The following is a 27,355-nucleotide window of genomic DNA, read 5'->3' as shown; positions in this document are numbered from 1 at the left end:
GGCTATAAGAAGATTGCCAAGACCCAGAAACTGAGCTGCAGCACGGTTTGCCAAGACCATACAGCAGTTTAACAGGACAGGTTCCATTCACAAAGGCCTAGCCACGGACGACCAAAGAAGTTGAATGCACATGCTCAGCATCATATCCAGAGGTTGTCTTTGGGAAATAGACCCATGAGTGTTGCCAGCATTGCTGCAGAGGTTGAAGGGGTGGGGGGGGGGGGTCAGCCTGTCAGTGCTCAGACTGTAAGCCGCACACTGCATCAAATTGGTCTGCATGACTGTCGTCCCAGAAGGAAGCCTCTTCTGAATATGATGCACAAGAAAGCCTGCAAACCATTTGCTGAAGATAAGCAGACTAAGGACATGGATTACTGGAACCATGGCCTGTGGTCTGATAAAACCAAGATAAACTTATTTGGTTCAGATGGTGTCAAGCATGTGTGGAGGCAACCAGGTTAGGAGTACAAAGACAAGTGTGTCTTGCCTACAGTCAAGCATGGTGGTGGGAGTTTCATGGTCTGGGCTGCATGAGTGATGCCGGCCGGCACTGGGAAGCTACAGTTCATTGAGGGAACCATGAATGCCAACATGTACTGTGACATACTGAAGCAGAGCATGATCCCCTCCCTTCAGAGATTGTTGGGCCACAGGGCAGTATTCCTACATGATAACGACCCCAAACACACCTCCAAGATGACCACTGCCTTGCTACAGAAGCTTAGGGTAAAGGTGATGGACTGGCCAAGCATGTCTCCAGACCTAAACACAATTGAGCATCTGTGGGGCATCCTCAAACAGAGGGTGGAGGATCGCAAGGTCTCTAACATCCACCAGCTCCATAATGTCATCATGGAGGAGTGGAAGAGGTCTCCAGTGGCAACCTGGTAAGCTCTGGTGAACTCCATGCCCAAGAGTTATAAAGCACTGCTGGAAAATAATGGTGGCCACACAAAATATTGACACTTTGTGCCCAATTTGGGCATTTTCACTTAGTGGTGTACTCACTTTTGTTCCCAGCGGTTTAGACATTAATGGCTGTGTGTTGAGTTATTGTAAGGGGACAGAAAATTTACACTGTTATACAAGCTGTACACTCACTACTTTACATTGTAGCAAAGTGTCATTTCTTCAGTGTTTTTACAATAAAATATATAACAAAATATTTACAACATTTAATTTTCAACTGGTGGTCAGCAGGAGCTGGAGAACGCAGAATTAAAGTTTACAATGTGTTATGTGATCTCTTCTATAATGCCCCAATCCAACCATACAGTAACAAGTGGTTGGAATTGCCAAGTTTGAAATTTGACCAAAGTCAGCTAAAATGGTGAGTGTTGCAATTTTTTATATCACACAATATTTGTGAAGAGGTTTTGAAATGCAATTTGTTTTTGGAATTTGAATGCACAAAAACACAAAATAATACCAAATTGTCTGGTAAAATATAAAAGAAGATGTTACGCCGAGTAAATAGATACCTTTATCTATAAAAATAAATGTAAATAGTCACTCTTTAAAATACTTGGAACGATGCCAAACTACAGTAGTTAAAGGCCTTTACATGTTACCAGTTTAGAGTTACACAGGAGGTCAGGTGCTAGAATTATTGCTCTTGCTATAACGTTTGTGGCAATACCTCACATGTGTAGTCTGATTGCTGTTTACATATGCTTGTACATGCCCCCTTCAATGCACAGTGACCAGTATACATGCCCCCTTCAATGCACAGTGACCAGTATACATGCCCCCTTCAATGCACAGTGACCAGTATACATGCCCCCTTCAATGCACAGTGACCAGTATACATGCCCCCTTCAATGTACAGTGACCAGTATATATGCCCCCTTCAATGCACAGTGACCAGTATACATGCCCCCTTCAATGCACAGTGACCAGTATACATGCCCTCTTCAATGCACAGTGACCAGTATACATGCCCCCTTCAATGCACAGTGACCAGTATACATGCCCCCTTCAATGCACAGTGACCAGTATACATGCCCCCTTCAATGTACAGTGACCAGTATACATGCCCCCTTCAATGCACAGTGACCAGTATACATGCCCCCTTCAATGCACAGTGACCAGTATACATGCCTCCTTCCATGCACATTGACCAGTATACATGCCCCCTTCAATGTAGTGACCAGTATACAAGCCACTTTCAATGCAGAGACCAGCGTGCGTGCGTGCCCCCCCCCCCGAGACTTTACTTACCTCTGGTGCCACCGCCGTGGACATTTTCTTCCTCCGAGTCCTCGTCCTCCATGCGCGCCGCCCGTCACCGTCCCGACTCCCGGGCGTGCTGCCCGGGAGTCGACTTCTTCCTCCATGCGCTCCGCCGGACGTCTTCTTTGATTCTTCCTCCATGCGCGCCGCCCTCTTCTCTGACGTCATGACGGTGGGTGACTAACGCACGCACCGCCCCCACGCAACGTCACCCAGGATGTCCTCTATGATTGGTCCAGGCTGGAGACTGGACCAATCACAGCCAGGACATCCGGAAAGTGGGGAGTGTCGGGGTGCATTGCTCTGCGCCCCGATGACCCCCAGAAGGCTGCCAATTGGCGGCTCTGCTTCAAGCACGTGGGGTGCAAAACCCCACCCCCCCCCATAGCCACCAGTTAGTCCGGCGCCCCTAGTGGGCTAAAAATTGTATTTTTTTTTCTTCCTTTATTTTTTATTGGGCCAGGAGATTGGGGGGGGGCGGTGCCCCTGCGCCCCCTATAGACCGGCCGCCACTGAGTGGGATACTCCTTTGGCTCAACTATGCACAATTTCCTAGGGACAACTGAAAATGCTTCTTGGCGCTGGCTTGACGCTGGCTAGTTGCCAGTCAACATCGGTTGATGCTGATGAATGCTGGCTTGCTGCCTGTTAACTCTAAACTGACGTTGGACTGCTTTCTCAAATAAAGAAGTCCTTTTATAGCTCCCTTAACCGCTTGCTCACTGCCGCAAGTACATATACTGCGGCGGTCAGCCCCGTGCAGGCAAAGTGACGTACCGGTACGTCACTCGCCTGCGAGCCAATAGGGGGCGAGCTCGCACCACCGGAGGCGCGCTCCTGCCCCCGCTCGCTCACTGGGATCCCCGCGCATGTGACCAGAGGACCTGATGTCCGCCGGTCACTCGCAATCGTCGGTTACAGAGGGAGAAAGGCAGGCGGCTAATGTAAACAAAGCCGCCTGTCATTCTCCCTTGTGTAACAGCACAGATCATACGGTCCTGCTATGTAGATCTCTGCTGTTACATGAAAAGCCCCGCCCCTTTACAGTTAACAGCACGCTCCTAGGGACACATTTAACCCCTCCTTCTCCAATAAAGTTAACCCCTTCCCTGCCAGTGTCATTTTTACAGTAACAGTGCATATGTATAGCACTGATTACTGTAGTAATGTCACTGGTACCCCCAAAAGTGTCAAAAATGTCATTCAAGAGTCCGATCTGTCTGCCGCAATGTCGCAGTCCGGCAAAAAAGATCGCAGATCGCCGCCATTACTCGTTAAAAAAAAAAAATAAAAATGACAAAAATCTTTCCCTTAGTTAGTAAACGCAATAACTTTTGCGCAAACCAATTAAAATACGCTTATTGCAATTTTTTTTACCAAACATGTAGCAGAAAACAAATTGGCCTAAAATGTTAAAAAATTTTGATTTTTACATTTTTTTGGGGGAATTTCATGTGAAAAATGTGAAAAATATTGTTATTTTTGCAAAATTGTCGCTCTTTTTTTGTTTATAGCGCATGATCAAAAAATCGCACAGGTGATCAAATACCACCAAAAGAAAGCTCTGTTTATGGGAAAAAAAGGACGTCAATTTAATTTGGGTACAGCGTCGCACGACCGTGCAATTGTCCGTTAAAGTCACGCAGTGCCGAATCGCAAAATAGGCCCTGGTCAGGAAGGGGGTAAAATCTTCCTGGGTTTAAGTGGTTAAGCACTCCTTGCTGAGGTAGTTACTTGTGCTGCTGCTGCACTGCTAAACACTTCAGGGCCCACACTGGCACCCTCTTCCTCTCACCTATCTTCAGGGCTTAAACACTGGCACCCCCTTTCTCTAAACCTTCTCCTCAGGTTAGCTGGCTCCTGGATCCCCTTAACCTTCTGGAGTGGTCCCCTCTCCTAGGCAGACCCCTGGGCAGTCTCAAGTACTCACAATACTGTTTTTCCCCGAAAACTTCTGCCCAGCAGCTCCACCTGGTCCACAGCACTCTGGATCCCTCCTCTGCAGCTCAGCTCAACCTCGGTCCTCTAAGCCGACCGCCCAGGACACTCTCACTTGCACTGACAGGGGGGAGACAGCCGTCACCCTCCTCCTGGGATTCTGCTTGCCGCCAAAGACACTGCGTCATGTGCTCCCCTCAGACTTATATCCTATCCCAGGATGCTTTGCGGCAGATTCTGCCCTCTAAGATGGATACAAGCCCTGGTGTGCTATTGGTCAGGTTTCCTCCACTGTCCAATAAGAGCCCTCATTGGACACACTGGGGAGACTCCCCAGACTCAACAGACACCCTTGGAAGCACATGACAGCCTAACCATATGATCAGACCCTCCTGATATGCAGACAAGACCACCCATATGCTTCTTCCTAGCACCTACCTAGGAGGGTGCTACATCAACAAAGGATCAGAAAACAAAGATGAAAATTAGTGGGGTAGAAAAGAGTGAAAAATCAGAGAAAAGCAAAAGAAAAAGAAATTAGCGCCAAAGAAGTGAGTAACGCCAACCATGGACAAGGCCAAAGAAAGTCCCTCTGCACGGAAAGTATGGTGTGACCATTATTAAAAAGCCATAGTATGTGATAAATGTGGGGACTAGATATAATTATTATATATTATATATATATATATATATATATATATATATATTATATATATTATTATTCTAATGGTCCTTGTAGTCCTGTTGTTTAATTCCAGGAAGTACCGCTGCCTATCACTTACATTTTCTCCTTTGAATGCTTCTACTTGTCAGAGATTGGCCCCCAAACCCATTCAAAATGAAAGGATTCTTACTGTCCACAGAATATGTTCATCCCCTGCACCGGATGAAGGTCCTTCTCTGCTCTGCAGCTGACTGTGGCGGCTGGCGCCGGTGAGGCACTGCCGAGAACGAGTGCCTTTGATTTAAAAGTGGCGCCGGGGGGCGCCATTACGTAACTGCACACGTGCCCGCCTGGCCAAGCTTGTACAAGCTTTCCTAAGCCCGGCAGGTGTTGAAATGGCGCATGCGCAGTTACGATTTTTTTTTTTTTACGAGCACCAGCTGCTCGTAATGGGCATTTAAAGACAGCCGGGACAAATTAAATTACCCGCGACAGGGTCCTATTTGCCGGGACTGTCCCTGCAAAAATGGGACAGTTGGCAGGTATGGTAGTCTAGGGCACAGCTTAGACCCACTCCAAAGAGGGGGGATCCCCAACAAAAGGTAGAAAAATATGCATGCAGCAGCAATAGGCATAGTCTGTAAAGGAAGTGGAATAAACAGTAGTAAAGTATTGAAATGTCCCCCCTCATTACAATATTACCTTTTACCCACTTTCTATACAATCTGATTGTATAATCTCCCTTAGATCTCCTATCAGCTATGTAGTACAAGGGCCTGTCTGATTTGATACAAAGTTAATGGATTGTTCAGGTGGGTCCTCCAATTCCAAGGTTCTGGTAAATCTAAAGGAAAATGTACAGAGATTGCACAATCAGATTGCATAGTGTATGGCCATCTTTATATAAGTACGTAGGAGGGGGTGGACCGAAACACTGAGTTGTCAGTCCTCGTTCACATCTCCTTGTAACAAAACCTCACATTCCTGCATGTGGTATTTTTTTGGGCGTTTTGGAGGGTTTTCACTAGTCAAACAAAAGGCAGCCTATTCACTTGAATGGGCTTCCCTATGGGTGACAATTACCCCAGAAAAGCTCCAGATGCAAACACATCTACAGTGTTTCTGAAACGCATGGCAAAGCACGCATTTTCTGTGCGGTTTGCCATGCATTTGGAAACACACAGATGTGAATGGAGTCTCAATGTTCTTGCGTAAACGCACCAATTTCACTTTCAGGCCAAAGTCACACAGAGTGGTGGGAGTGCATGTTTTTGGTTGTTCTTCCACTGACACACATAGGGCAGCCTGCTAATTTCAATGGGCTGTGCTACATGTGGTAAAAAAGCTAATGGGACATTTTGGTGTGGTGCAGGTTGCATGTTTTTTACTGAGTGTTTTGCTGCTTTTGTCATCCGATTTTCATATGTCAAAATGTGTGTTTGCTTCTGTGTTTGGTGTGCTGTTAACAATGAATGATACTAAAAGCACAACTAGGTAATTTAAGTGTATAATTGTGGCCATACACTATACAATCTCTGTACTGTTATATGATTAAAGCCGGCACACGAAAAGGCTTCTTCCAAGTAAAATTCTTTATTCCATCATGGATAGCGGTGACAACATGACAAATGCTGACGCGTTTCGGCTTTACGCCTTCCTGATAGCATCAATCTCTGTACTATCTCCTTTAGGTTAAAAACAAACATATAAAAGGAGGACACACTATCTATCCAGTGGTTCTTTATCCAATCAGGCAGGCACTTGTACTACATCAGGGGTGTCCCGTGGGCTGCATGCGGCCCCAGGGAGTTTAGCATGTGGCCTGAGCCCGTCTGGAGGTACACTGGGGAATCCAGGCAAACACATGTGTGGAGTGATGCTGGGAATGCTGTGCAAACATAGTTGATAGGTGAAGGTGTGCTAATGAGGTCAGCTGGTAAACCTCTCCCTGTGTCTTACTGGTTTCTTCATCCCACATCTACATACCAGCAAGTAATTAAGCTTTCTAAGAAATACAGCAAGGCTTTGTTTTAAAAATCAAAGAAAGCTTTTATTTTTCTGCAACCGAGATACATTAATGGTATATTGGTACATAGGGGAGCTGGGATTGAGAAAAAAAAAAAAAAAAAAAGGTGAACTTAGCAATTAAAGCGGTTGTAAACCTAAAATAAAAAAATAAAAAAAATAAAAACCTGCAAGACAAAGGCATAATGAGCTAGTATGCATTGCATACTAGCTCATTATGAATTACTTACCTTAGAACGAAGCCCCGACACGGACCCCCGGACACCGCTGCGGGCGCTGACATGATCCCACGGCATCTTCTCCGGGTTCGCTGTGATTGCCCGGAGCCGCGATAACGTCACTCCCGCGGAGTAATTTTCCGGCAAGCTCCCGGCAAGGGAAGCTAAAGGTCCGCAGGACCTTCAGAGCGCATGCGCCGCTCGTGTGAGCGGCTGCATGCACTGCAAATATCTCCTAAACTGGCACGATATTAATTGTACCTATAGGTAAGCCTTATTATAGGCTTACCTGTAGTTAAAAGTGAAAAAAAGCGGTATACTACCGCTTTAATTCTTGGTTTAAGAATACAAACTATGACTACTTGATTCTGCACCATGAACACATGCTATTTGGGGCCCTGTAATTTCTAGTTATCCCCCTGGTCAGACTACCCTCCTGTAACCACTTTAAACAACGGCTGTCAGAGCCCCCACTGTTGTCTGAGAGGCCTCATGCGCACAGCCTTCTGATTTTTCACCAAAGCTTCCCCCCCACTGGGCTGTTAAAAGAATGTAAAACATAAAAAAAATTGTAGGAAATAATTAAAGATATACATAATTGAGGGCTCATTCATATAGGTATTCTGGCCGCCTGAATCAGAGGTTTGTTAATGCGGCTGGAGCTGCTGATTACTCTATGGGGATGCAAAGACTGTATGAACACAGCCAACACAGCCACAGGTCATAATTTGACAGGTATGCAGGTGCAGGTGCAGGTGAGCGGCTCCTATTCCCACGGTCTGTGTCTGGGATGTACACCTGTACCCATATGTCTGGAGGCCCTGTTAGGTAGGCTGTATGGGACCTATGACTTCTAACAGCAGACTCTTATCCTAGAAAGTAGTTGTTCCAGTACCTCAACAGAACAGATTCACAGAATTACCGTATATTCAAACCTGTTCACAGTTCAAAACCACAATGGAGACAAGTGCATGGACAAGTGCAATACTTTGCATCTGTAGACATCCAAGATGCCTAAATGGACAAATGGACAAGTGCAATACTTTGCATCTGTAGACACCCAAGATGCCTAATTGCATATTCCAAATCATCCACTCTATCAGCCCTTTCTGCTCTTTGCAGTAGGAAACAATCACTTCCAGTTGGCCAAACTGCCTATTAACCTATACTCCACTCCCAGATTTTTCATAAAAGTCCTTACACCTCTTCTTGCTTTTCTAAGGGATCCTGGTCACAGGTTCTTTAGACAACCTTCTCCTGTAGGACTCCGCAGGACCATTCAGATGCTTCACATTTTCAGTTGAATGATCAGCTTTCAAAGATCTTCTCTCCAACCTTCTCTTTGCCTGGAATAATTAGGCTTAACTCTAGACAGCCCAAGCAAAAGTCTTCCTTTCAGAAAACAGGATGCTTTCTCTCAGAACTCACGATTGAGATTGGGACTTGGTATTAAAGAGACACCTGCTCGGAATGGTTTGGAGGGCAGGAGGCACTGGTTGGCAGAAGGAAACACCCCAGCGGGGTGCCAAAGCGGTTCCATAACAGTGAGATACTCCAGAGTTCTATACCTCATGGTGGACTCTTATTTGGCTGTTCCACTTGCCCAACAGAAGTCATTCTGTTACAATCCCTCACAGTTTAGGGAATATGGTTACCAGAGGAAGCAAAGCCAAGCTTCCCATCAAAATTTTGGAGCTCAAAGTGAATAAAATGGCTCTGCACCATTGCAACCCCCACTGGACCTTCAGGGACAGCCAATCAGGGTGCAATCAGATAATGCCACAGATGTTACCTACATCAATCACCAAGGGGGCAGCAGGAGTCATGCAGCCTTGAAGGAAGCAAATCAGATCATCTCATTGATCGAGAAACACTTTCCAGCAATCTGTGATGTCCACAATACAGAAGTGGACCATTGGAGGGCAGATTACCTCAGCCATTACTGTCTGGACCAAAGGAAATGGGCCCTTCTTCCAACATCTTCAACCTGATTTGTCAGAAATTGGTGACCCTGGACATGAATATCCTGGTCTCCAAGACAGGGCTGCATTAGAGGCGGGGAAGGGTAGGGGTTGGGTGGGGCAACTGGTTTCGAGTAACTCTTAAAGCCTGGCTAGTAGCTCAGGACTTGAAATTTTGAGCCTTGCTATTAAGATAAAAATAATAGTTATAAACTCCATATCTTGGAGTAAAATACATTACAGGCCACAGGCCACACTCATTTCTAATCCTGGGTTACTCTGCAGTGCTTGATACAAACAGGGGAATAAGTTAGGGTTGAAGGGGGATGCCCAGAGGGCTTTGACAGTGTCCAATCACCTGAAGGTATCAGCTCTTGACCCAGGATCTATGAATATCAAGCTATGTTCTGTATCCAAAGATATGGAACTCAAAATTTCTTTGAGTTTGCATACACTTTATGTACTTTTTTAGAATTATCAAAATGGTGCTTGGCAATGTTCATTCACAAATACCCATTCTAGGTAAGTCTTGTTCCTTTTGGAAGGATCGGATAATCCCAACAGCCAAGAGATGAAACATCCCAGTAGCCATTGTTTCTTTTATAATGATCAAGGAGCCTGCCTTTATCAGTGGGTTTGATTATTATTTCAGTTTGCTTGGATAAACCACCAAGCGCATCAACTTCTTATTTCGTCATGTAAAATTGTTGCCATTTCTTCGTCCTAATGGATTTAAGAGACACAATTAATTCCTTGTTAACATATTGTTCGACTGATGGATGTGTTGTAGGTGGTACAATTTTACTTTTATTATAAGGACCCACTTCTCTCAAAGTCCCAGGGAGGGTGTCAGATTAACCCAGGAAGGTTTCAAATGAAAGAGTACTTTAATTGGATCTACATATAAAAATTATAACGATCCCGTTGCAGTCTAAAATGATCCATCTTGGAGGTAGGACAGAAATTCAAACAAAGCAATATGTATAAGATTATCCAATTATTTTCACAACATGGTATCAATTCATTGACGATATTTTCATAAAATGGGGGAGACATGAAGCCTTTGAAAGAATTTGACATATACTTAAATGGTACAGAGCATGACTTGAAATTCAATATGAATTGGAGTGAAGACTCTTGCATTTTTGGATGTTAGGGTGTATAAGGATGTGGAAAAACTTAACACTGATTTATATGTGAAACCTACTGACAGCAAGCAGCTGTTACTGTACTCGAGCTGTCACCCAACTTCAGTCCTTAAATCTATTCCTAGAAGCCAGATGACCAGGTTTAACCATATAGTGAGTGAACAAAGGGTTCCAAAAGAGGGAATTTTGGAAATGCAAAACAAATTAATAGCTAGGGGTTATCCTGTGAAATTTTGTAGATTGTTAAAGAAGGAGATTTGAGGATTCTGGTCATCATGTTAAAGGCAATCAGCGTCTGAAACACAAAGAGAGAAGAATTCCATTTGTGTCACAGCATCATACAGCTTCTAATCAGATATGTGTAATTTCGAAAAAAAAAATAAAATAAAAATCCTCAAGGAAATGTATTCTAATATTGAGGATTTTTAACACATCATTTACATCATACAGGAGAGAAAGAACAATCAGGGATTTGGTAATTAAAGCAGATTTTTATAGCTACAGTCTGAATTGCTGGTGGCCAGGCATTTTAGACAATGCGGTCATGTAGTATCACAACCCAGATTTCTGGTATGGTTATGGGGTAAAAAATTGCTTTTTTAGAAATGTATTATAACAATTGTTTCCAATATTCTTTATAAGTTTTTTGCACATTGGATCTGCTAAATGGCAGGTTTAACCTTGTAATTAAGATATATACTAATAAGGTTTCATTTATTCAGGTGATAACTGTCTCCAGTCGTTATGATATAATGTATTATAATATATTTGTTTATAAGAGTAATGTTTTCAACTATCAATTATATTTTGTAATTGTTGTACTTGAGAAAGGCTCTTCATGGGTCTTAAACTGTTGTATGGATACGGGAATGAAACTCCAATACATTTGCCAAGTTCTGCAGATTTGATAACTTTTTTCATTAGCTATATATCAGAGATTTAGTATTCTCCATTTCTCCTTTGCATGGTTTGGGCTTTGCCATTCTGACTTGTTTTTTATATGTATATATTTTTTCTAATTTTCTTATGTGGTTTTTTTTTTTTTTTTCACATTAGATCTGCGCTAAATGGCAGGTTTAATCTTGTAATCAAGATTAATACTAATAAGAGTTCATTTGTTCAGGTGATACTTGTCTCCAGTCTTCGATAATGAGGTTTTTTAAGAGTGGTGTGAAAAACACCCCCTAGTATTTCTGGTCGTGGCTGTCTTGAATATGGGCAGATGATCCATGTATCATTTACTTCCTGGAATCCATCGACCCTTAGCTCAGGCATAGGCTGACCTGAGAACCCTCCTCTCCTGAAGACCCCTGGGATGTATGACATCATTTGCCTAGGCATTGAAAAACCAATATACATTCACCTAGCAGCAAAAGGGTCACTGGTTCAAATCCCAACCACAACACTACCTGCCTGGAGTTTGCATGTTCTCCCTGTGCCTGCGTGGGTTTCCTCCAGGTACTCCAGTTTCGTTCCACACTCCAAAGACATACTGGTAGGTTAATTGGCTCCTGTCTAATTGGCCCTACTATGTGTATGTATGAATGTGAGTTATAGATTGTAAGCTCCTTGAGGGTAGGGACTGATGTGAATGTAAAATATATATGTAAAGTGCTGCATAAATTGACAGAGCTATATAAGTACCCAAAATAAATAAATAAATAAATAAATAATAAATATGATGAACTTTCCTATCTATTTACTAATGCTAGCAGCATTGGGATTAAAAATAGTCCATGTATGAGGGAGTGAAGTTCCACTTTAACTATATATCAGAGATTTGGCATTCTGCATTCCTCCTTTGCATAGTTAAGGCTGTGCCATCCTGATTTAATAGAAAAAAAAAAAAAATATATATATATATATATATATTAGTGATCGACCAATATATCGTTTTTTTATTGCCGATACCGATATTTTGGTCATCGCATATCGGTATCGGCCGATATTGGCGGATATTTTCGTACATTAAAAAACATTTTTTTTTTTTAAAGGTACTCTTGTGGACTGCACTTAAAAGCATTCAAAACGCTAAGTTTGGCTGTTTTGATTGCTGTAATTTTTTAAAGTTTAGCGCAGAGTACCGAGAAGTGATGTCATGACATCACTTCCGGGTTTTTACATGGAGATCCAATCAGAGCCGAATGCGGCTTTGATTCTGTCTTCTCTTCGGCGGCCGTGCAGGATATTTAGTGGGACGGGAGACCCGGGCGAGCCGCAGCAAGCAGCGGGAGGGGGGGGACGTCCCCTTCCACTCCTTGTAATGACAGCCGAGTGGCTTCTCAGCCGCATCGGGTGTCATTACAAGACAGCCGACCATCGGCTATGGACGCCGGTACCTGGGTGATGCTTCTAGCTGCAGGCATCACTCCGGTACATGCACTTTCCCGAAATATCGGCAATATCGGTAACCTCAGGGGCCGATTCCGATATATCAGGAAAAGTGCATATCGGCCCTCCATATATCGGCTTTGCCCATAATCGGTCAATCCCTAATCTATATACAGTATCTCACGAAAGTGAATACACCCTTCACATTTTGTAAATATTTTATTATATCTTTTCATGTGACAACACTATAGAAATGACACTTTGCTACAATGTAAAGTAGTGAGTGTACAGCTTGTATATCAGTGTAAATTTGCTGTCCCCTCAAAATAACTCAACACACAGCCATTAATGTCTAAACCGCTGGCAACAAAAGTGAGTACACCCCTAAGTTAATATGTACAAATTGGGCCCAATTAGCCATTTTCCATCCCCGGTGTCATATGACTCGTTAGTGTTACAAGGTCTCAGGTGTAAATGGGGAGCAGGTGTGTTAAATTTGATGTTATCACTCTCACTCTCTCATACTGGTCACTGGAAGTTCAACATGGCACCTCATGTCAAAAAAACTCTCTGAGGATCTGAAAAAAAGAATTGTTGCTCTATATAAAGATGGCCTAGGCTATAAGAATATTGCCAAGACCCTGAAACTGAGCTGCAGCATGGTGGTCAAGACCATACATCGGTTTAACAGGACAGGTTCCACTCAGAACAGGCCTCGCCATGGTTGACCAAAGGAGTTGTGTGCACGTACTCAATGTTATATCCAGAGGTTGTCTTTGAGAATGCCCCACATATGCTCAATAGGGTTTAGGTCTGGAGACATGCTTGGCCAGTCCATCACCTTTACCCTCAGCTTCTTTAGCAAGGTAGTGGTCGTCAAGGAGGTGTGTTTGGGGTAATTATTATGTTAGAATACTGCCCTTCGGCCCAGTCTCCGAAAGGAGGGGGTCATGCTCTGCTTCAGTATGTCACAGTACATGTTGGCATTCATGGTTCCCTCAATGAACTGTAGCTCCCCAGTGCCAGAAGCACTCATGCAGCCCCAGACCATGACACTCCCACCACCATGCTTGACTCTTGGCAAGACACACTTGTCTTTGTACTCCTCACCTGGTTGCTGCCACACAAGCTTGACACCATCTGAACCAAATAGATTTATCTTGGTCTCATCAGACCACAGCACATGATTCCAGTAATCTTTGTCCTTAGTCTGCTTGTCTTCAGCAAACTGTTTGTGGGCTTTCTTGTGCATCATCTTCAGAAGAGGCTTCCTTCTGGGACAACAGCCATGCAGACCAACTTGATGCAGTGTGCGGTATATGGTCTGGGCACTGACAGGTTGACCCCCCCACCCCTTCAACCTCTGCAGCAATGCTGGCAGCACTCATACATCTATTTCCCAAAGACAACCTCTGGATATGACGCTGAGCATGTGCACTCAACTTCTTTGGTCAACTGTGTCAACCATAATCCACCCTCCACCAAATGATTTGGACCAGTGCACAAAGCAAGGTCCATAAAGACATGGATGAGCGAGTTTGGGTTGGTTCTTTTTTTAAACATCTTTATGTAGAGCAACATATCTTTTTTTCCGATCCTCAGAGAGTTCTTTGCCATGAGGTGCAATGTTAAACTTCCAGGGACCAGTATGAGAGAGTGATAACACTAAATTCAACACACCTGCTCCACATTCATACCAGAGACCTTGTAACACTAACAAGTCACATGGCACCGGGGAGGGAAAATGGCTAATTGGGCCCAATTTGTACATTTTCTCTTAAAGGTGTACTCACTTTTGTTGCCAGCTGTTTAGATATTAATGGCTGTGTGTTGAGTTATTTTGAGGGGACAGAAAATGTGCACTGTTATATAAGCTGTACACTCACTACATTATTATTATTATATTATTATACAGGATTTATATAGCGCCAACAGTTTGCGCAGTGCAGTTACAGTACAATTCAATACAGGAGGAATCATTGTAGCAAAGTATAAGTTCTTCAGTGTTGTCACATGAAAAGATATAATAAAATATTTACAACAATGTGAGGGGTGTACTCACTTTTGTGAGATACTGTATATATGTTGCCGTCTAAGGACAGAGCTTTTTAATTCATTATTTCTCATGACCTCTTTTAGCGACACCTTTTTCTCTTGATTGTTTAAACACCGCATACTCACCTTGTGAGCATTCCAGTCGCATTATGAACACATACCAGTTTCTGTAGTACAGTCAGTGTTACACAGCGCGGACACTTGTAAAACCTGTTCACGCCTCTTTTGCAGTATATAAAACGTGTATCAGACTTAGTATTTGTTCCCCCTCAACTTCACTCCTTTAACTTGCCTTTCCTGTTTTTTTTTTAGCAACCAATCCTTTTGCTCGTGTTAAGGCAAGTTTTTTTTTTTTTGTTCTTTTCCCTCTCGTAAACTACAGGATTAAGGAACTGTTTCTTCAGAAAGTTGTTCTTGATTGTGAAAAGCAGGAAGCTAGGGCCACTTGCAAGGCCTTATCACACACATATCTGCATGTCATTTTCTCAGACCTACAGTGTTAAGCCAGAATCACAGAATGAGCTCGCTAGGTAAGTGTGGTTTGGTATTTTGAGCTGCTATGTCTTCTATTTGTTAACAAATGTACTCTGATAGTTATTTGTGTGCAGAATCTAGAAAGTACATCTACCACATAGAAGGAATCTCTTTGTTTTAATATTGTACAGCACTTTAGTACCGGGAGTTGAGTCGTTGTCTATGCATATTTTTCAAACTGTGCAAACAAATTGAATTGAAGGCTTTGCATAATTTCCATATAAACAAACCCATGAATACTTTTGTGTTATAACATTTTGTTGAGTGTTGTATATGCATTTGCATACGTTTAAAGAGCTTTTATGTTGTAGAATAAAAATGCATTTGCAAATTGTTTTTCCTTTCATGATTTTAGGGCAGGGTCCTGTTTATTCACCCTATCTCTGTGTCAATAGCAGATAACCTTCGTCCTTGTTCTAATAGGACAGGCAAACTGGTACTCATTCACTCACAAATCTTCTCCAAAAAGTTCACCTTTTCTCATTCAAAGTTTTGTTTGTCCGAGTGCCTCAGCCCCAGGTGTTTTTTCTGCAAGTAAAACTCGCCAACTTGTCAACAATGCATATGAGAGCTGACTAAAAGAAAACAGCCGACAGGTTCATTGAATCTTGTGGCTAGCTCCTTTTCCTCATTTTACAAACAATAACTCGCTTGAACATGAACCGCTGATGAAAAAGTAAAAGTGTCCCAAAAAGTAAATTACCAATGAGAATTCGATATAGATGGCAGCCTATGTTTGCTTGTTGGAAGAGGTCTTTATTTTTAGGGGTCAATAGAGTTACAAAAGAATGCCATAATCATAAAAAGATGCCTCAGTTGTAACTGATAACTGGAAGAGAAGAATGCTGTGGTCCCCTGCTGCACAATCCGTGGCCCTTTTGTCCTTGAACCCCAAGAGTCAGCAGTTGATGATGTTGATTTTTTAAAGGGGCTGTAGTGGCAGTGATCTTTGACTGTTTTTTTACAATATGTCCCCAATCTCTTATGGATTGTCCTTAATGCCAACTGTGACTTTTCTGAAGTTTCTGACAGTTCTCTCTACTGAGTCTGCAGTCTCTGACAGTCTTCAGTAGCATTAAATATACAAAATATTACGTAGGGCCATTACGTGACTTCATGGGCCACAATTGAGGCCCCCATACCTCTTGAGTTGACAATCATATAATTGACAACTTGACAATCATATAATCATCATGTATTTTGGCAGTATGACTGGTGTGTTACAGCCATGTCACACTAGTGAGCCTGTCTTAGTTAAAAAGTAAGGAGTGAGAACACTTACATACTGCTCTGGCATTGCTCCTTTGCGGGCCAAAATGCTACAGAATCTTGATTAGAATTTCAAATGTGAGGATTAAGCATGGGAAAGCATTGAGTTCCCTCATCTGCCATTGTGCTTTGCTGGGCTTCCAATGTGTCCTAGCACCTTTAAAGAGGAATGGGCTCCCTCCAGGCATACTTGCCCCTAGCCTATACATTGCTATATATGCTTCAACATGGTACTCTCAAAGATTAGCGTTAGAGCCCCACTTTATGGATCGGCCTTAATGAGCCAGCGCAGCTTCCACATTTATTTGCAAATGTAGTGTAACTAAATTTTCTGTTATTAACACAAATTATTATTATCTTTTGCTGGCTAGTTGGTAAGTGTGCTGGGAAAACTTTCGTTTTGTTTGTGTTGTGCAAAACCCTTTCTATGTACATCTTAATTTAAAAGATAGTTATAAATTAGGATGGTTGCCATCTTTGTTTAGCTTCTAGGATTTCTAATATGACATGACCCTATAAAGGAACAATAGAAAAAAATAATTAATTATTTTGTCTCTTTTTTTTTTTTACTTGAAAAGAGTCTCATTAAGACACAATTAAACATCATTTTTTACAAAGAAACATAGTTATTTTAAATAAATCTAATAAATCTATCACAGTGTATTATTCCAACATGCCATGCTTAATAATTGGTAACACAGGGTATAATTCCATTAAAAATATTGCATAGAGGGGAGGTGGAGTTGGATGTGGGACACTGGCCATTTTGATGTGTCGAAGTGAGGCCCCAAAGTTTTTCTTTGTGGCTGGGTCAGTATAAGGAAATATAGGATGATCCTGGGAAGAGGTTGGAATCATAGAGAGAACCAAGATATGGGAAGGGAAAAAGCATTAAGAGAAGCGGGGTGGGGATACTTTAGAATAGAGGGGTACAGTATTAGGTTCTTTGAATAAAGATGAAGGAAAAAGAAAAGTGGTGATAGGGGGCTACCAGGGCAAGGGGGGGGGGGGTGAAGGACTCTTCCTGGAAGTTAGGGAAGTGGTAGGTGTTTTGCAGAATGGTAGTAAGCACTTTACCATGTAAAAAACTATCCACTGGAATCGTGTTCTTCTGAATTTTTCCTTCATTTGCATAATTTGGTTCACTCTGGAGAACAAATGCAGTATAGTTGGGAATTATTTTTGCTTCCAGAGGATTCATATGCAGGCTCTTAATATGTTTATTGGGTGCCTCAAAGTTTTTGTATCTTTTATAGAAGGGATAGGTGCTGTGGAGTAGGTATTCCAAAGGATTGTCCTTTAGGTTTATGTTTGTCTGTGATTTATGTGTTTCACAGATTTTCAGGTGGGGACAGTTCAAAAAAAAAAATGTAGTAGAGTTCATTTCTGGGATTATGTTATATAATTTATGAGGGATTATTTGCCCGATGTTTTAACTGCTCTAGAGCAGTGGTCCTCAACCCTGGCCTACAGGGCCCACTAACAGGCCAGGTTTGCAAGATAACTGAAATACGTCCCAGGTGATATCATTTGCTGCTCAGTGATTGCAGTATTCTAGTCTGCATCTCCCCAAGGTAATACTTAAAACCTGGCCTGTTAGTGGGCCCTGTAGGCCAGGGTTGAGGACCACTGCTCTAGAGAATGTATATGAAACAAATCTATTTCTAATTACAACATATTGTAACTGAAAAAAAATCACAAAAAAGTGGAAGACAGAAATGTATAAAAAAGGTATTTTAAAGTAGTATTAAAGGCTAAGTCAAAAATGGCATATATTATGCAGGCTCTCAGTAGCATTAACAAGCAATCTTTGTTTTTCTGAGTCCTTCCTGTAACTTAGTTTTTTACCTGTTATTTTTCAACTTCCTTTAACTGACCAAGCTGTGAATCAAAAGTGGAAGTTAGGGGTTATGATAAACTATTTACCAATGACAGGACTGCCTACAACAATTAGCTTTCATTCTATACATTTTTTTTGGTGGTTACCTATGAAACATTCTTCTAAAACTACCCTCTCCAGAGAGTGCTGCTGTCCAAGGGTGACTCCATTGCTCCTCCATAGACTAAGAAGCCATCCTAAGGTTGTGTGTTACAGACAGAATCTCCAGATAAAAATAAAAAAACCTAAAGCCTGGTACACACCACTATTTTCATCCAACATAAAGCCTGGTACTCACCACTATTTTCTTCCAACATAGCTCAGATCAGAGCCACTGTACTAACAATCTGATGTTAGTACATCGGTCTCCCCCGCTGTGCTATTGTGTTCTGACAGGGGGATGCCCCCCCCCCCACCAGAACACTCCAGTCAGCATTCTCAACCATTGGCTGAGAGCGCTGATTGGTAGCCAGTTGGCTGCTGGTTTTCCAACATGCACGTCTGGCAGAAGTCGGCAGTTCAGCCAACTTCTGTCAGACCAGCTGCCATACTCATTGGCCAAATGTCGGTCGGTATCTATTGAACCAGCCGATGTCACCTGACATTTGGCTCGTGTGTACTAGGCTTAGAAATCAAAATCACCACATTTAGGAATTGGTAAACTACATATATTAAATTTTTTCGTTTTTGGTTTTAAACCTGCTTTAACTTGGCATTTAGATACAGAAATTGTGGTCCCTAGGAGTGAAAGTTGGTTCTTAATGATGTTACAGAATCATTCATTTTATGAGGTTATAGAAGAATTATATACAGTGGGTACGGAAAGTATTCAGACCCCCTTAAATTTTTCACTCTTTGTTATATTGCAGCCATTTGCTAAAATCATTTAGGTTCATTCTTCTTCCTCATGAATGTACACATAGCACCCCATACTGACAGAAAAACACAGAATTGTTGACATTGTTGCAGATTTATTAAAAAAGAAAAACTGAAATATCACATGTCCTAAGTATTCAGACCCTTTGCTCAGTATTTAGTAGAAGCCCCCTTTTGATCTAATACAGCCAGGAGTCTTTTTGGGAAAGATGCAACAAGTCTTTCACACCTGGATTTGGGGATCCTCTGCCATTCCTCCTTGCAGATCCTCTCCAGTTCTGTCAGGTTGGATGGTAAACGTTGGTGGACAGCCATTTTTAGGTCTCTCCAGAGATGCTCAATTGGGTTTAAGTCAGGGCTCTGGCCGGGCCATTCAAGAACAGTCACGGAGTTGTTGTGAAGCCACTCCTTCGTTATTTTAGCTGTGTGCTTAGGGTCATTGTCTTGTTGGAAGGTAAACCTTCGGCCCAGTCTGAGGTCCAGAGCACTCTGGAGAAGGTTTTTGTCCAGGATATCCCTGTACTTGGCCGCATTCATCTTTCCCTCGATTGCAACCAGTCATCCTGTCCCTGCAGCTGAAAAACACCCCCACAGCATGATGCTGCCACCACCATGCTTTACTGTTGGGACTGTATTGGACAGGTGACGAGCAGTGCCTGGTTTTCTCCACACATACCGCTTAGAATTAAGGCCAAAAAGTTCTATTTTGGTCTCATCAGACCAGAGAATCTTATTTCTCACCATCTTGGAGTCCTTCAGGTGTTTTTTAGAAAACTCCATGCGGGCTTTCATGTGTCTTACACTGAGGAGAGGCTTCCGTCGGGCCACTCTGCCATAAAGCCCTGACTGGTGGAGGGCTGCAGTGATGGTTGACTTTCTACAACTTTCTCCCATCTCCTGACTGCATCTCTGGAGCTCAGCCACAGTGATCTTTGGGTTCTTCTTTACCTCTCTCACCAAGGCTCTTCTCCCCCGATAGCTCAGTTTGGCCGGATGGCCAGCTCTAGGAAGGGTTCTGGTCGTCCCAAACGTCTTCCATTTGAGGATTATGGAGGACACTGTGCTCTTAGGCACCTTAAGTGCAGCAGAAATCTTTTTGTAACCTTGGCCAGATCTGTGCCTTGCCACAATTCTGTCTCTGAGCTCTTCAGGCAGTTCCTTTGACCTCATGATTCTCATTTGCTCTGACATGCATTGTGATCTGGAAGGTCTTATATAGACAGGTGTGTGGCTTTCCTAATCAAGTCCAATCAGTATAATCAAACACAGCTGGACTCAAATGAAGGTGTAGAACCATCTCAAGGATGATCAGAAGAAATGGGAAATCACCTGAGTTAAATATATGAGTGTCACAGCAAAGGGTCTGAATACTTAGGACCATGTGATATTTCAGTTTTTCTTTTTTAATAAATCTGCAACAATGTCAACAATTCTGTGTTTTTCTGTCAATATGGGGAGCTGTGTGTACATTCATGAGGAAGAAGAATGAACTTAAATGATTTTAGCAAATGGCTGCAATATAACAAAGAGTGAAAAATTTAAGGGGTCTGAATACTTTCCGTACCCACTGTATATATAACAAATTACATATATATATATATAATTAACTGACTTTCTAGTGCATTTACGTAACAATGAACATAGTATTGTAGAATCGAAATATTCATTCTATAGGACAGTTTCCAGGCTAACTATAGAAACATTGAATTTCAGGAAAAGCCACATTTCCTACATAAAAATTCAAAAGTTCAAAGCCTGCGTCAGTACCATATAAAAATAAAGCACATGCGTATGTATGGCAGGGTTTTATATGTAATTATTATTATATTGTTATATGTAATTATTACCACAGGTCTTGCTGGAAAACAAAATCAGAAGCACTTATTGTGTACAAGTAACAACGTACTGGGAAATATAAATTAAATGATAGCAGGTGAAATGGATAAAGCAGCCTATGCAGCATTTTGCCTTTATCTGGCTTTTCCCTCTCATCAACATGAAAATGAAATGTTTCAATTAAGTGTTTCCGTTTTAATTACTTACCTTATTTTAGACATAGTGAAGTCATCACTTGGTCTGCATGCTTCTCTATGCAATGCAGGCAGACCATGGCTGGTATGAGGGGCTGGCAGGGTGCTGTTTATAGCTTCTATGCTATGTATAGTGGTACTCCTCTAAAGAGCCCTCAGCCCTGATGCAAGCAGTGAGCTGGATCTTCGAGGACTTATGTAAATATCAAAATGCCTTGATGGGTGGATGTCAGTCTGGAAGAGTGGATGTTCCTAGGTAAGCTGCATATGCATACAGACCACCATAGGTAGTGCCCCAATGTGATTTTGAACCTCCAAGATTGAAACAACTGAAGTACAATACAACGTATTATCAGAGGAGACCAGAAATCATAAAACTGGAGAGGAAAGGGCAAGATGATGAAATAAGGCAGTTTTTATCTGACTATTTGAGAAGCTCACAGTGTGTATTAACCACTTGCCTACCGCTCACTCGAGCTCTACTGCGGCAAAGTGGCTAGTTATCGTCCAGCGACGTAGACCTACATCGCTGGACTCCTCCCCTTGTGGGCGGCGCACCCGCCGCCGGAGGCTCGCTCCCGCTGTATTCAGTCACAGTGGGAGTCGGGCCAGAGGAGGAGCGGCGGCGATCGCCGCTGCTCTTCCCCGATCGTCGGGGAATCGAGTTTGGAGATCCGCCCGCCTGTGTAAACAAAGCGGGCGGATCTCCTAAGTGACAGACAGTGACAGATTGCAGGGTTCAGCATAGCTGAACCTGCGATCTGTCCCTGTGTCACTCAGTCACCTCCCCCCACACACGTTAGTAAGCCCCAGGCATACATTAACCCCTCCCTCTCCAATAAAATTAACCCCTTCCCTGCCAGTGTAATTTTTACAGTAACAGTGCATATTTATTGCACTGATTACTGTAGTAATGTCACTGGTACCCCCAAAAGTGTCAAAAATGTCAGTCAAGGGTCCAATCTGTCTGCCGCAATGTCGCAGTCCCGCAAAAAAAATCGCAGATCGCCGCCATTACTCGTTAAACAAAGAACACCAAAAATGACAGAAATCTTTCCCTTAGATAGTAAACGCAATAACTTTTGCGCAAACCAATCAAAATACGCTTATTGTGATTTTTTACCAAAAATATGTAGCAGAAAACAAATTGGCCAAAAATTTAAAAAAATTTTGATTTTTACATTTTTTTATGGGGGGGGGGGGGGAATTTCACAAAAAAAAATTTACGCTCTTTTTTTGTTTATAGCGCAAAAAGTAAAAATCGCACAGGTGTTCAAATACCACCAAAAGAAAGCTCTGTTTGTGGGAAAAAAAGGACGTAAATTTAGTTTGGGTACGGTGTCGGGCGACCGTGCAATTGTCAGTTAAATTCGCACAGTGCCGAATCGCAAAAAGTGGCCTGGACGTAAGACAGCAAAATCCTCCGGTGGTAAAGTGGTTAAAATCAAAGTAAGCTATTTCAATACAGGAGGGGGGCCTGTACAACTGTGCAAGACTGACGATAAGGCCGAAACACAGCTTTAACCGGTTGCCGACCGCCGCACGACTATATACTGCGGCGGTCAGCCCCGGCCAGGCAGAGTGACGTATCGGTACGTCACTCGCCTGTCACTGACTTGCGAGCCTATTGCGGGCGGGCGCGCGCCCGCCGCGGCTCGTTCACAGACAAGTCAGTGCGTGTGACCGGCGGACTTGATGTCCGCCAGTCACACTGCGATCGCTCCTGTGAAGGGAGAAAGGCAGAGTGGCTTGTGTAAACAAGCTGCCTGTCAGTTCTCCCTGTGTAAAAGTGAAGATCTGTCCGTTCTACTATGTAGAACGGTTGATCTTTGCTTTTACACCAATAGGAATGTCCCTGCACAGTTAGAATCACGCCCCTAGGACACACTTAACCCCTCCCTGTCCAATAAAGTTAACCCCTTCCCTGCCAGTGTCATTTTTGTAGTAACAGTGCATATGTATAGCACTGATTACTGCAGTAATGTCACTGGTACCCCCAAAAGTGTCAAAAATGTCAGTCAAGGGTCCGATCTGTCCGCCGCAATGTCGCAGTACTGAAAAAAAAATCGCAGATCGCCGCCATTACGCGTTTAAAAAAAAAACACCAAAAATGACAAAAATCTTTCCCTTTGTTAGTAAACGCGATAACTTTTGCGCAAACCAATCAAAATACGCTTTTTGCGATTTTTTTTACCAAACATAGGTAGCATAAAACAAATTGGCCGAAAAATGTTAAAAAATTTTGATTTTTACATTTTTTTTGGGGAATTTCATATAAAAAAATGTGAAAAATAGTGTTATTTTTGCAAAATTTACGCTCTTTTTTTGTTTATAGCGCGTGATCAAAAAATCGCACAGGTGATCAAATACCACCAAAAGAAAGCTCTGTTTGTGGGAAAAAGAGGACGTCAAATTTGTTTAGGTACAGCGTCGCACGACCGCGCAATTGTCCGTTAAAGTCATGCAGTAAAAAATCGCAAAAAAACCCCTGGTCCTTTAGCAGCCAAATCCTCCGGGGCTTAAGTGGTTAATAGGTATAGAAACAGTCTGCAAAAATAAAAGTAATAAAGAGATATGATGAAAACATATGGTTAAAGTGATATTAAAGGCTTTCATTTTTTAAAAAAAATAACAAACATGTCATATTCACCTGCTCTGTGCAATAGTTTTATACAGAGCAGCGCGCATCCTCCTCTTCTCAGTTCTCCCGCTGGCGCTCCTGGGGCTCCCTCCTGCCAAATGCCACCAGAGCAAGCAGCTTGCTATGGTGGCACCCAAGCAGGCTTGTTCCTAAGCCTATTTACACCCAGAGCCACATCACGGCCCCGCTCCTCTCTTTCCGCATTGAGTTACTGGCTGTGATTGACTGATTGACAGCAGCAGGAGCCAGTTGCTCAGCTAATAAGGAATGAGGGTTCCCGGAGAGCCGAGGCTCCTCGTACACATCACTGAAATGATATGATGCTCAGGTAAGTATTGGGGGGGGGGGGGGTAGGGAAGCTGCAAAGATAAGGTTTTTTCATAGGATGCATGAAGGTTAAAAAAAAACCTTGATCCTTTAGAACCACTTTAAAGTCTATGTAAAAGGTTGGGAGCCCTGCAATAAATATTTTTCTCCACTCCTCTCACTTTCTTTGCCGTAGACACAGCAGGGAATAAGAGATCTTTCCAAAGGGATATTCCCTCTTACTGCAGATAGCCATCACCAAACAACACAGATTTCCACTAACTTGTTCCTGTGAAAATGTGGTTTTTCATTACTTTCAGCCTAGATGACAAGAAAAACTGGTATAAAAGGGAAATCTTCTCAGTGGGGACACAGACATCATTAAAGCTGGCTGTACACTAATAGATTTTTTTTTTTCGTTCTAACAGACTCCTCCATCCACACTCACAGTGTGGATGGACAAATCTCACATTGAGAATTTTCCACCCAACTTCTTTATTTTTCAAATTGAAAGATGAGGGGGATTTTTGTGGCAGCTAGAATTTCCATCGCCAGGTCATGGGAATCCTCTACGATCTAGTTAAATTTATTAAAGTCTAAACTAACTTGGATTATGGCCAATAAGAGCCTTACGGCAATCTTGATTCTTGAACGAAAAACTTACTTTCTTTGAAAAAATTTGAGACCCTTGGATCAAATACCTTTCGGATGCCTCATGAGATGTATAGTATCTCTCACCTGGATAGGGTGCACTTCTTCCTTTGTTCTCTTTTCCCTCTACTTTCTATAATTTCTATTACTTTCTTCTTAGTTTTTTTTTTTTTTTTAATGTTCTCTGGCCATTTGTTGTGATGTAGTGTAAAACACGAGCCAAATTTAGACCTGCAAAATTTGGGACCCTTGGATCAAATACCTTTCGGATATCTCATGAGATGTACATACTATAGTATCTCTCACCTGGATAGGGTGCACTACTTCTTTTGTTCTCTTTTCCTCTACTTTCTATAATTTCTATTACTTTCTTCTTAGTTTTCCTTTTTTTAATGTTCTCTGGCCATTTGTTGTGATGTAGTGTAAAACACAAGCCAAATTTAGACCTGCAAAATTTGGGACCCTTGGATCAAATACCTTTCGGATATCTCATGAGATGTACCGTATTTTTCGCCGTATAAGACGCACCGGCGTATAAGACGCACACAATTTTAAAGGAGGAAAATCTAGAAAAAAAAGATTCTGAACAGGCTGGGCACTGGTGATTGTAGGGACCACAGTACCAAATAGGTACCCCTTTCATTGAAATTAGGGGGGGAGTTGCTCTACAGAACCATGAGCTGGCAAGTGTGAGGTGACTAATCTATTAGAAGAGTTCAATCATGCAGAGACCACCAGAGGCAGAGAGACTTACCTAAGGTAACGGTTACAGGTAGAAGAAGAAGTGAAGAACACAGCCTGACACAATGACATCCATCCCCGGCCCGCAGCTAGTTCTTCTCTTGACCGAGCGGTGAGCACAGGCGAATCAATCACGTCGTGAGTAGCGGCACAGCGAACCAATCAGGTGTGCAGGCACGCGTGATTGGTTAGCTGTGCAGCGACTCACGGCGTCACCCGCTGCTGCTGCTCACCGCGCTCGGCTCAGACAGTCACAGTCAGTCAGTCTGAGTCAGGAGAACTAGGCGCTGCAGGCGCCCACTCGTTCAACTTCAGGGCAGCTAATGTTATTTATGACTGAGCGTATATTTTCAGCGAGCGCGAGGCGCGAGCGGGGCCGGGTGGCAACAGGGGTGGCAAAGACTTCCTCTGGGATGGCAATTGCCACCCCAGCTAGCCCTCTGGCTCCGCCACCGGAAGGCAAAATGTGTATTTGTCATATTAGACGCACCAACTTTTCCCCCCCAGTTTTGGGGAAGAAAAAGTGTGTCTTATACGGCGAAAAATATGGTACATACTATAGTATCTCTCACCTGGATAGGGTGCACTTCTTCCTTTGTTCTCTTTTCCTCTACTTTCTATAATTTCTATTACTTTCTTCTTTTCTTAGTTTTTTTTTTTTTTTTAATGTCCTCTGGCCATTTGTTGTGATGTAATGTAAAACACGAGCCAAATTTAGACCTGCGCTCGAGGGATGTAGTGCTGGCTGGAGGTAGCCAGGGGCACAGTTTGTTATAACTAACCCTTCACTTACTGATTTCATATGGATAGGTTGACTACCCCTAACAACTCCGCAATATCACCCCAATGTCCTACGCTGTCTCATAAACATCACTGGTGGAGTGGGGCATAATTGGGTTTGAGTGCACGTTTTATCATTACTTCACATTTCAGTTTTTCACAATCTGGGTGAAGAAAATTGTGTTTATTGAAAATATGTCATTTCACTTTGTTGCAAAGATTTGTACCCTGGTATGCAATCAATATACACCATATGTTGTTTGTGTACCTCCTGAACTTTTTTACCTTTGTTGAAAATTTTTATTTTAAATAAAAATCATTGGAAACGAAAAATGAGGGGGACAGTAAGGTGCTGACAGGCCCATCCACTGCTCAAATTTTGGCTTTTTATTGGAAAACTTTCAAAATTCTATCTGTGTATAGCCAGACTGAGAATTAAACAGAAGCTCTAACTGTTCCATATTTAAAAAACTAAAAAAAGTTTGGCTTTTTACATACACATTCATTTTGGTAAGCATAGTTACAAAACAATGCACGCCAAATAAACTAAAATAAGTATTCCTATAATAATTATTATATTAGTAGAGTTAGACCTTTTCAAAAGACAAGAGCATATAGTACCTACTTAAATGAAACCCCTGAAATATACAGCTCCAACCAGAGCTACGAATGGGTCTTAAAAATAGTTGTCTTTTTGAACCTTAGCTGCGAAGGCAGCCTTTTTTAACCTTTATTACACAGAGAAACCCTTGAAACAACTTTCTGGTCTCAGGGAACCTCTGCAAAAAATTGCTATACCTACAAATCGTGATACGTTATTGTCATGGTCTGTGGAGAGAATGATCCCACTTGTTGTCATTGGGAAGAATTACGCCTTACAAATAGCTAAATAGATCAATGGTGTAAATGGGAACTTATCTGAGAGGCAGAAATTGCTCAAGGAACCCCTAGCAACCTCTGGAGAAACCTTATGGTTCCTTGGAACCCTGGTTGAGAAATCCTGTATATATATACTGTATATATATACTGTATATGTATATATATATATATATATATATATATATATCTATATCTAA

At 42.4% G+C, this 27,355-nt stretch overlaps 1 protein-coding gene across 1 annotated transcript in view; it reads left to right on the top strand.

Moving 5' to 3' along the window:
- The first annotated feature begins 14,862 nt into the window (after positions 1-14,862).
- Positions 14,863-27,355, top strand: part of SH3D21 (SH3 domain containing 21) — a 217,924-nt gene continuing 205,431 nt past the window's right edge. Inside the window, exon 1 of the mRNA XM_082246910.1 lies at positions 14,863-15,102. Within this exon, the coding sequence (XP_082103036.1) occupies positions 15,090-15,102 (13 nt within the window). The 5' untranslated portion in view covers positions 14,863-15,089. The remainder of the gene's footprint in view (positions 15,103-27,355) is intronic.

This window comes from Pelophylax lessonae (genome assembly GCF_965119305.1).
Source record: "Pelophylax lessonae genome assembly, chromosome: 2".
NCBI classification, from domain to species: Eukaryota; Metazoa; Chordata; class Amphibia; order Anura; family Ranidae; genus Pelophylax; species Pelophylax lessonae.
The sequence above is the reverse complement of the archived record's forward strand: the minus strand, read 5'-3'. Positions and strand labels throughout refer to the sequence as shown.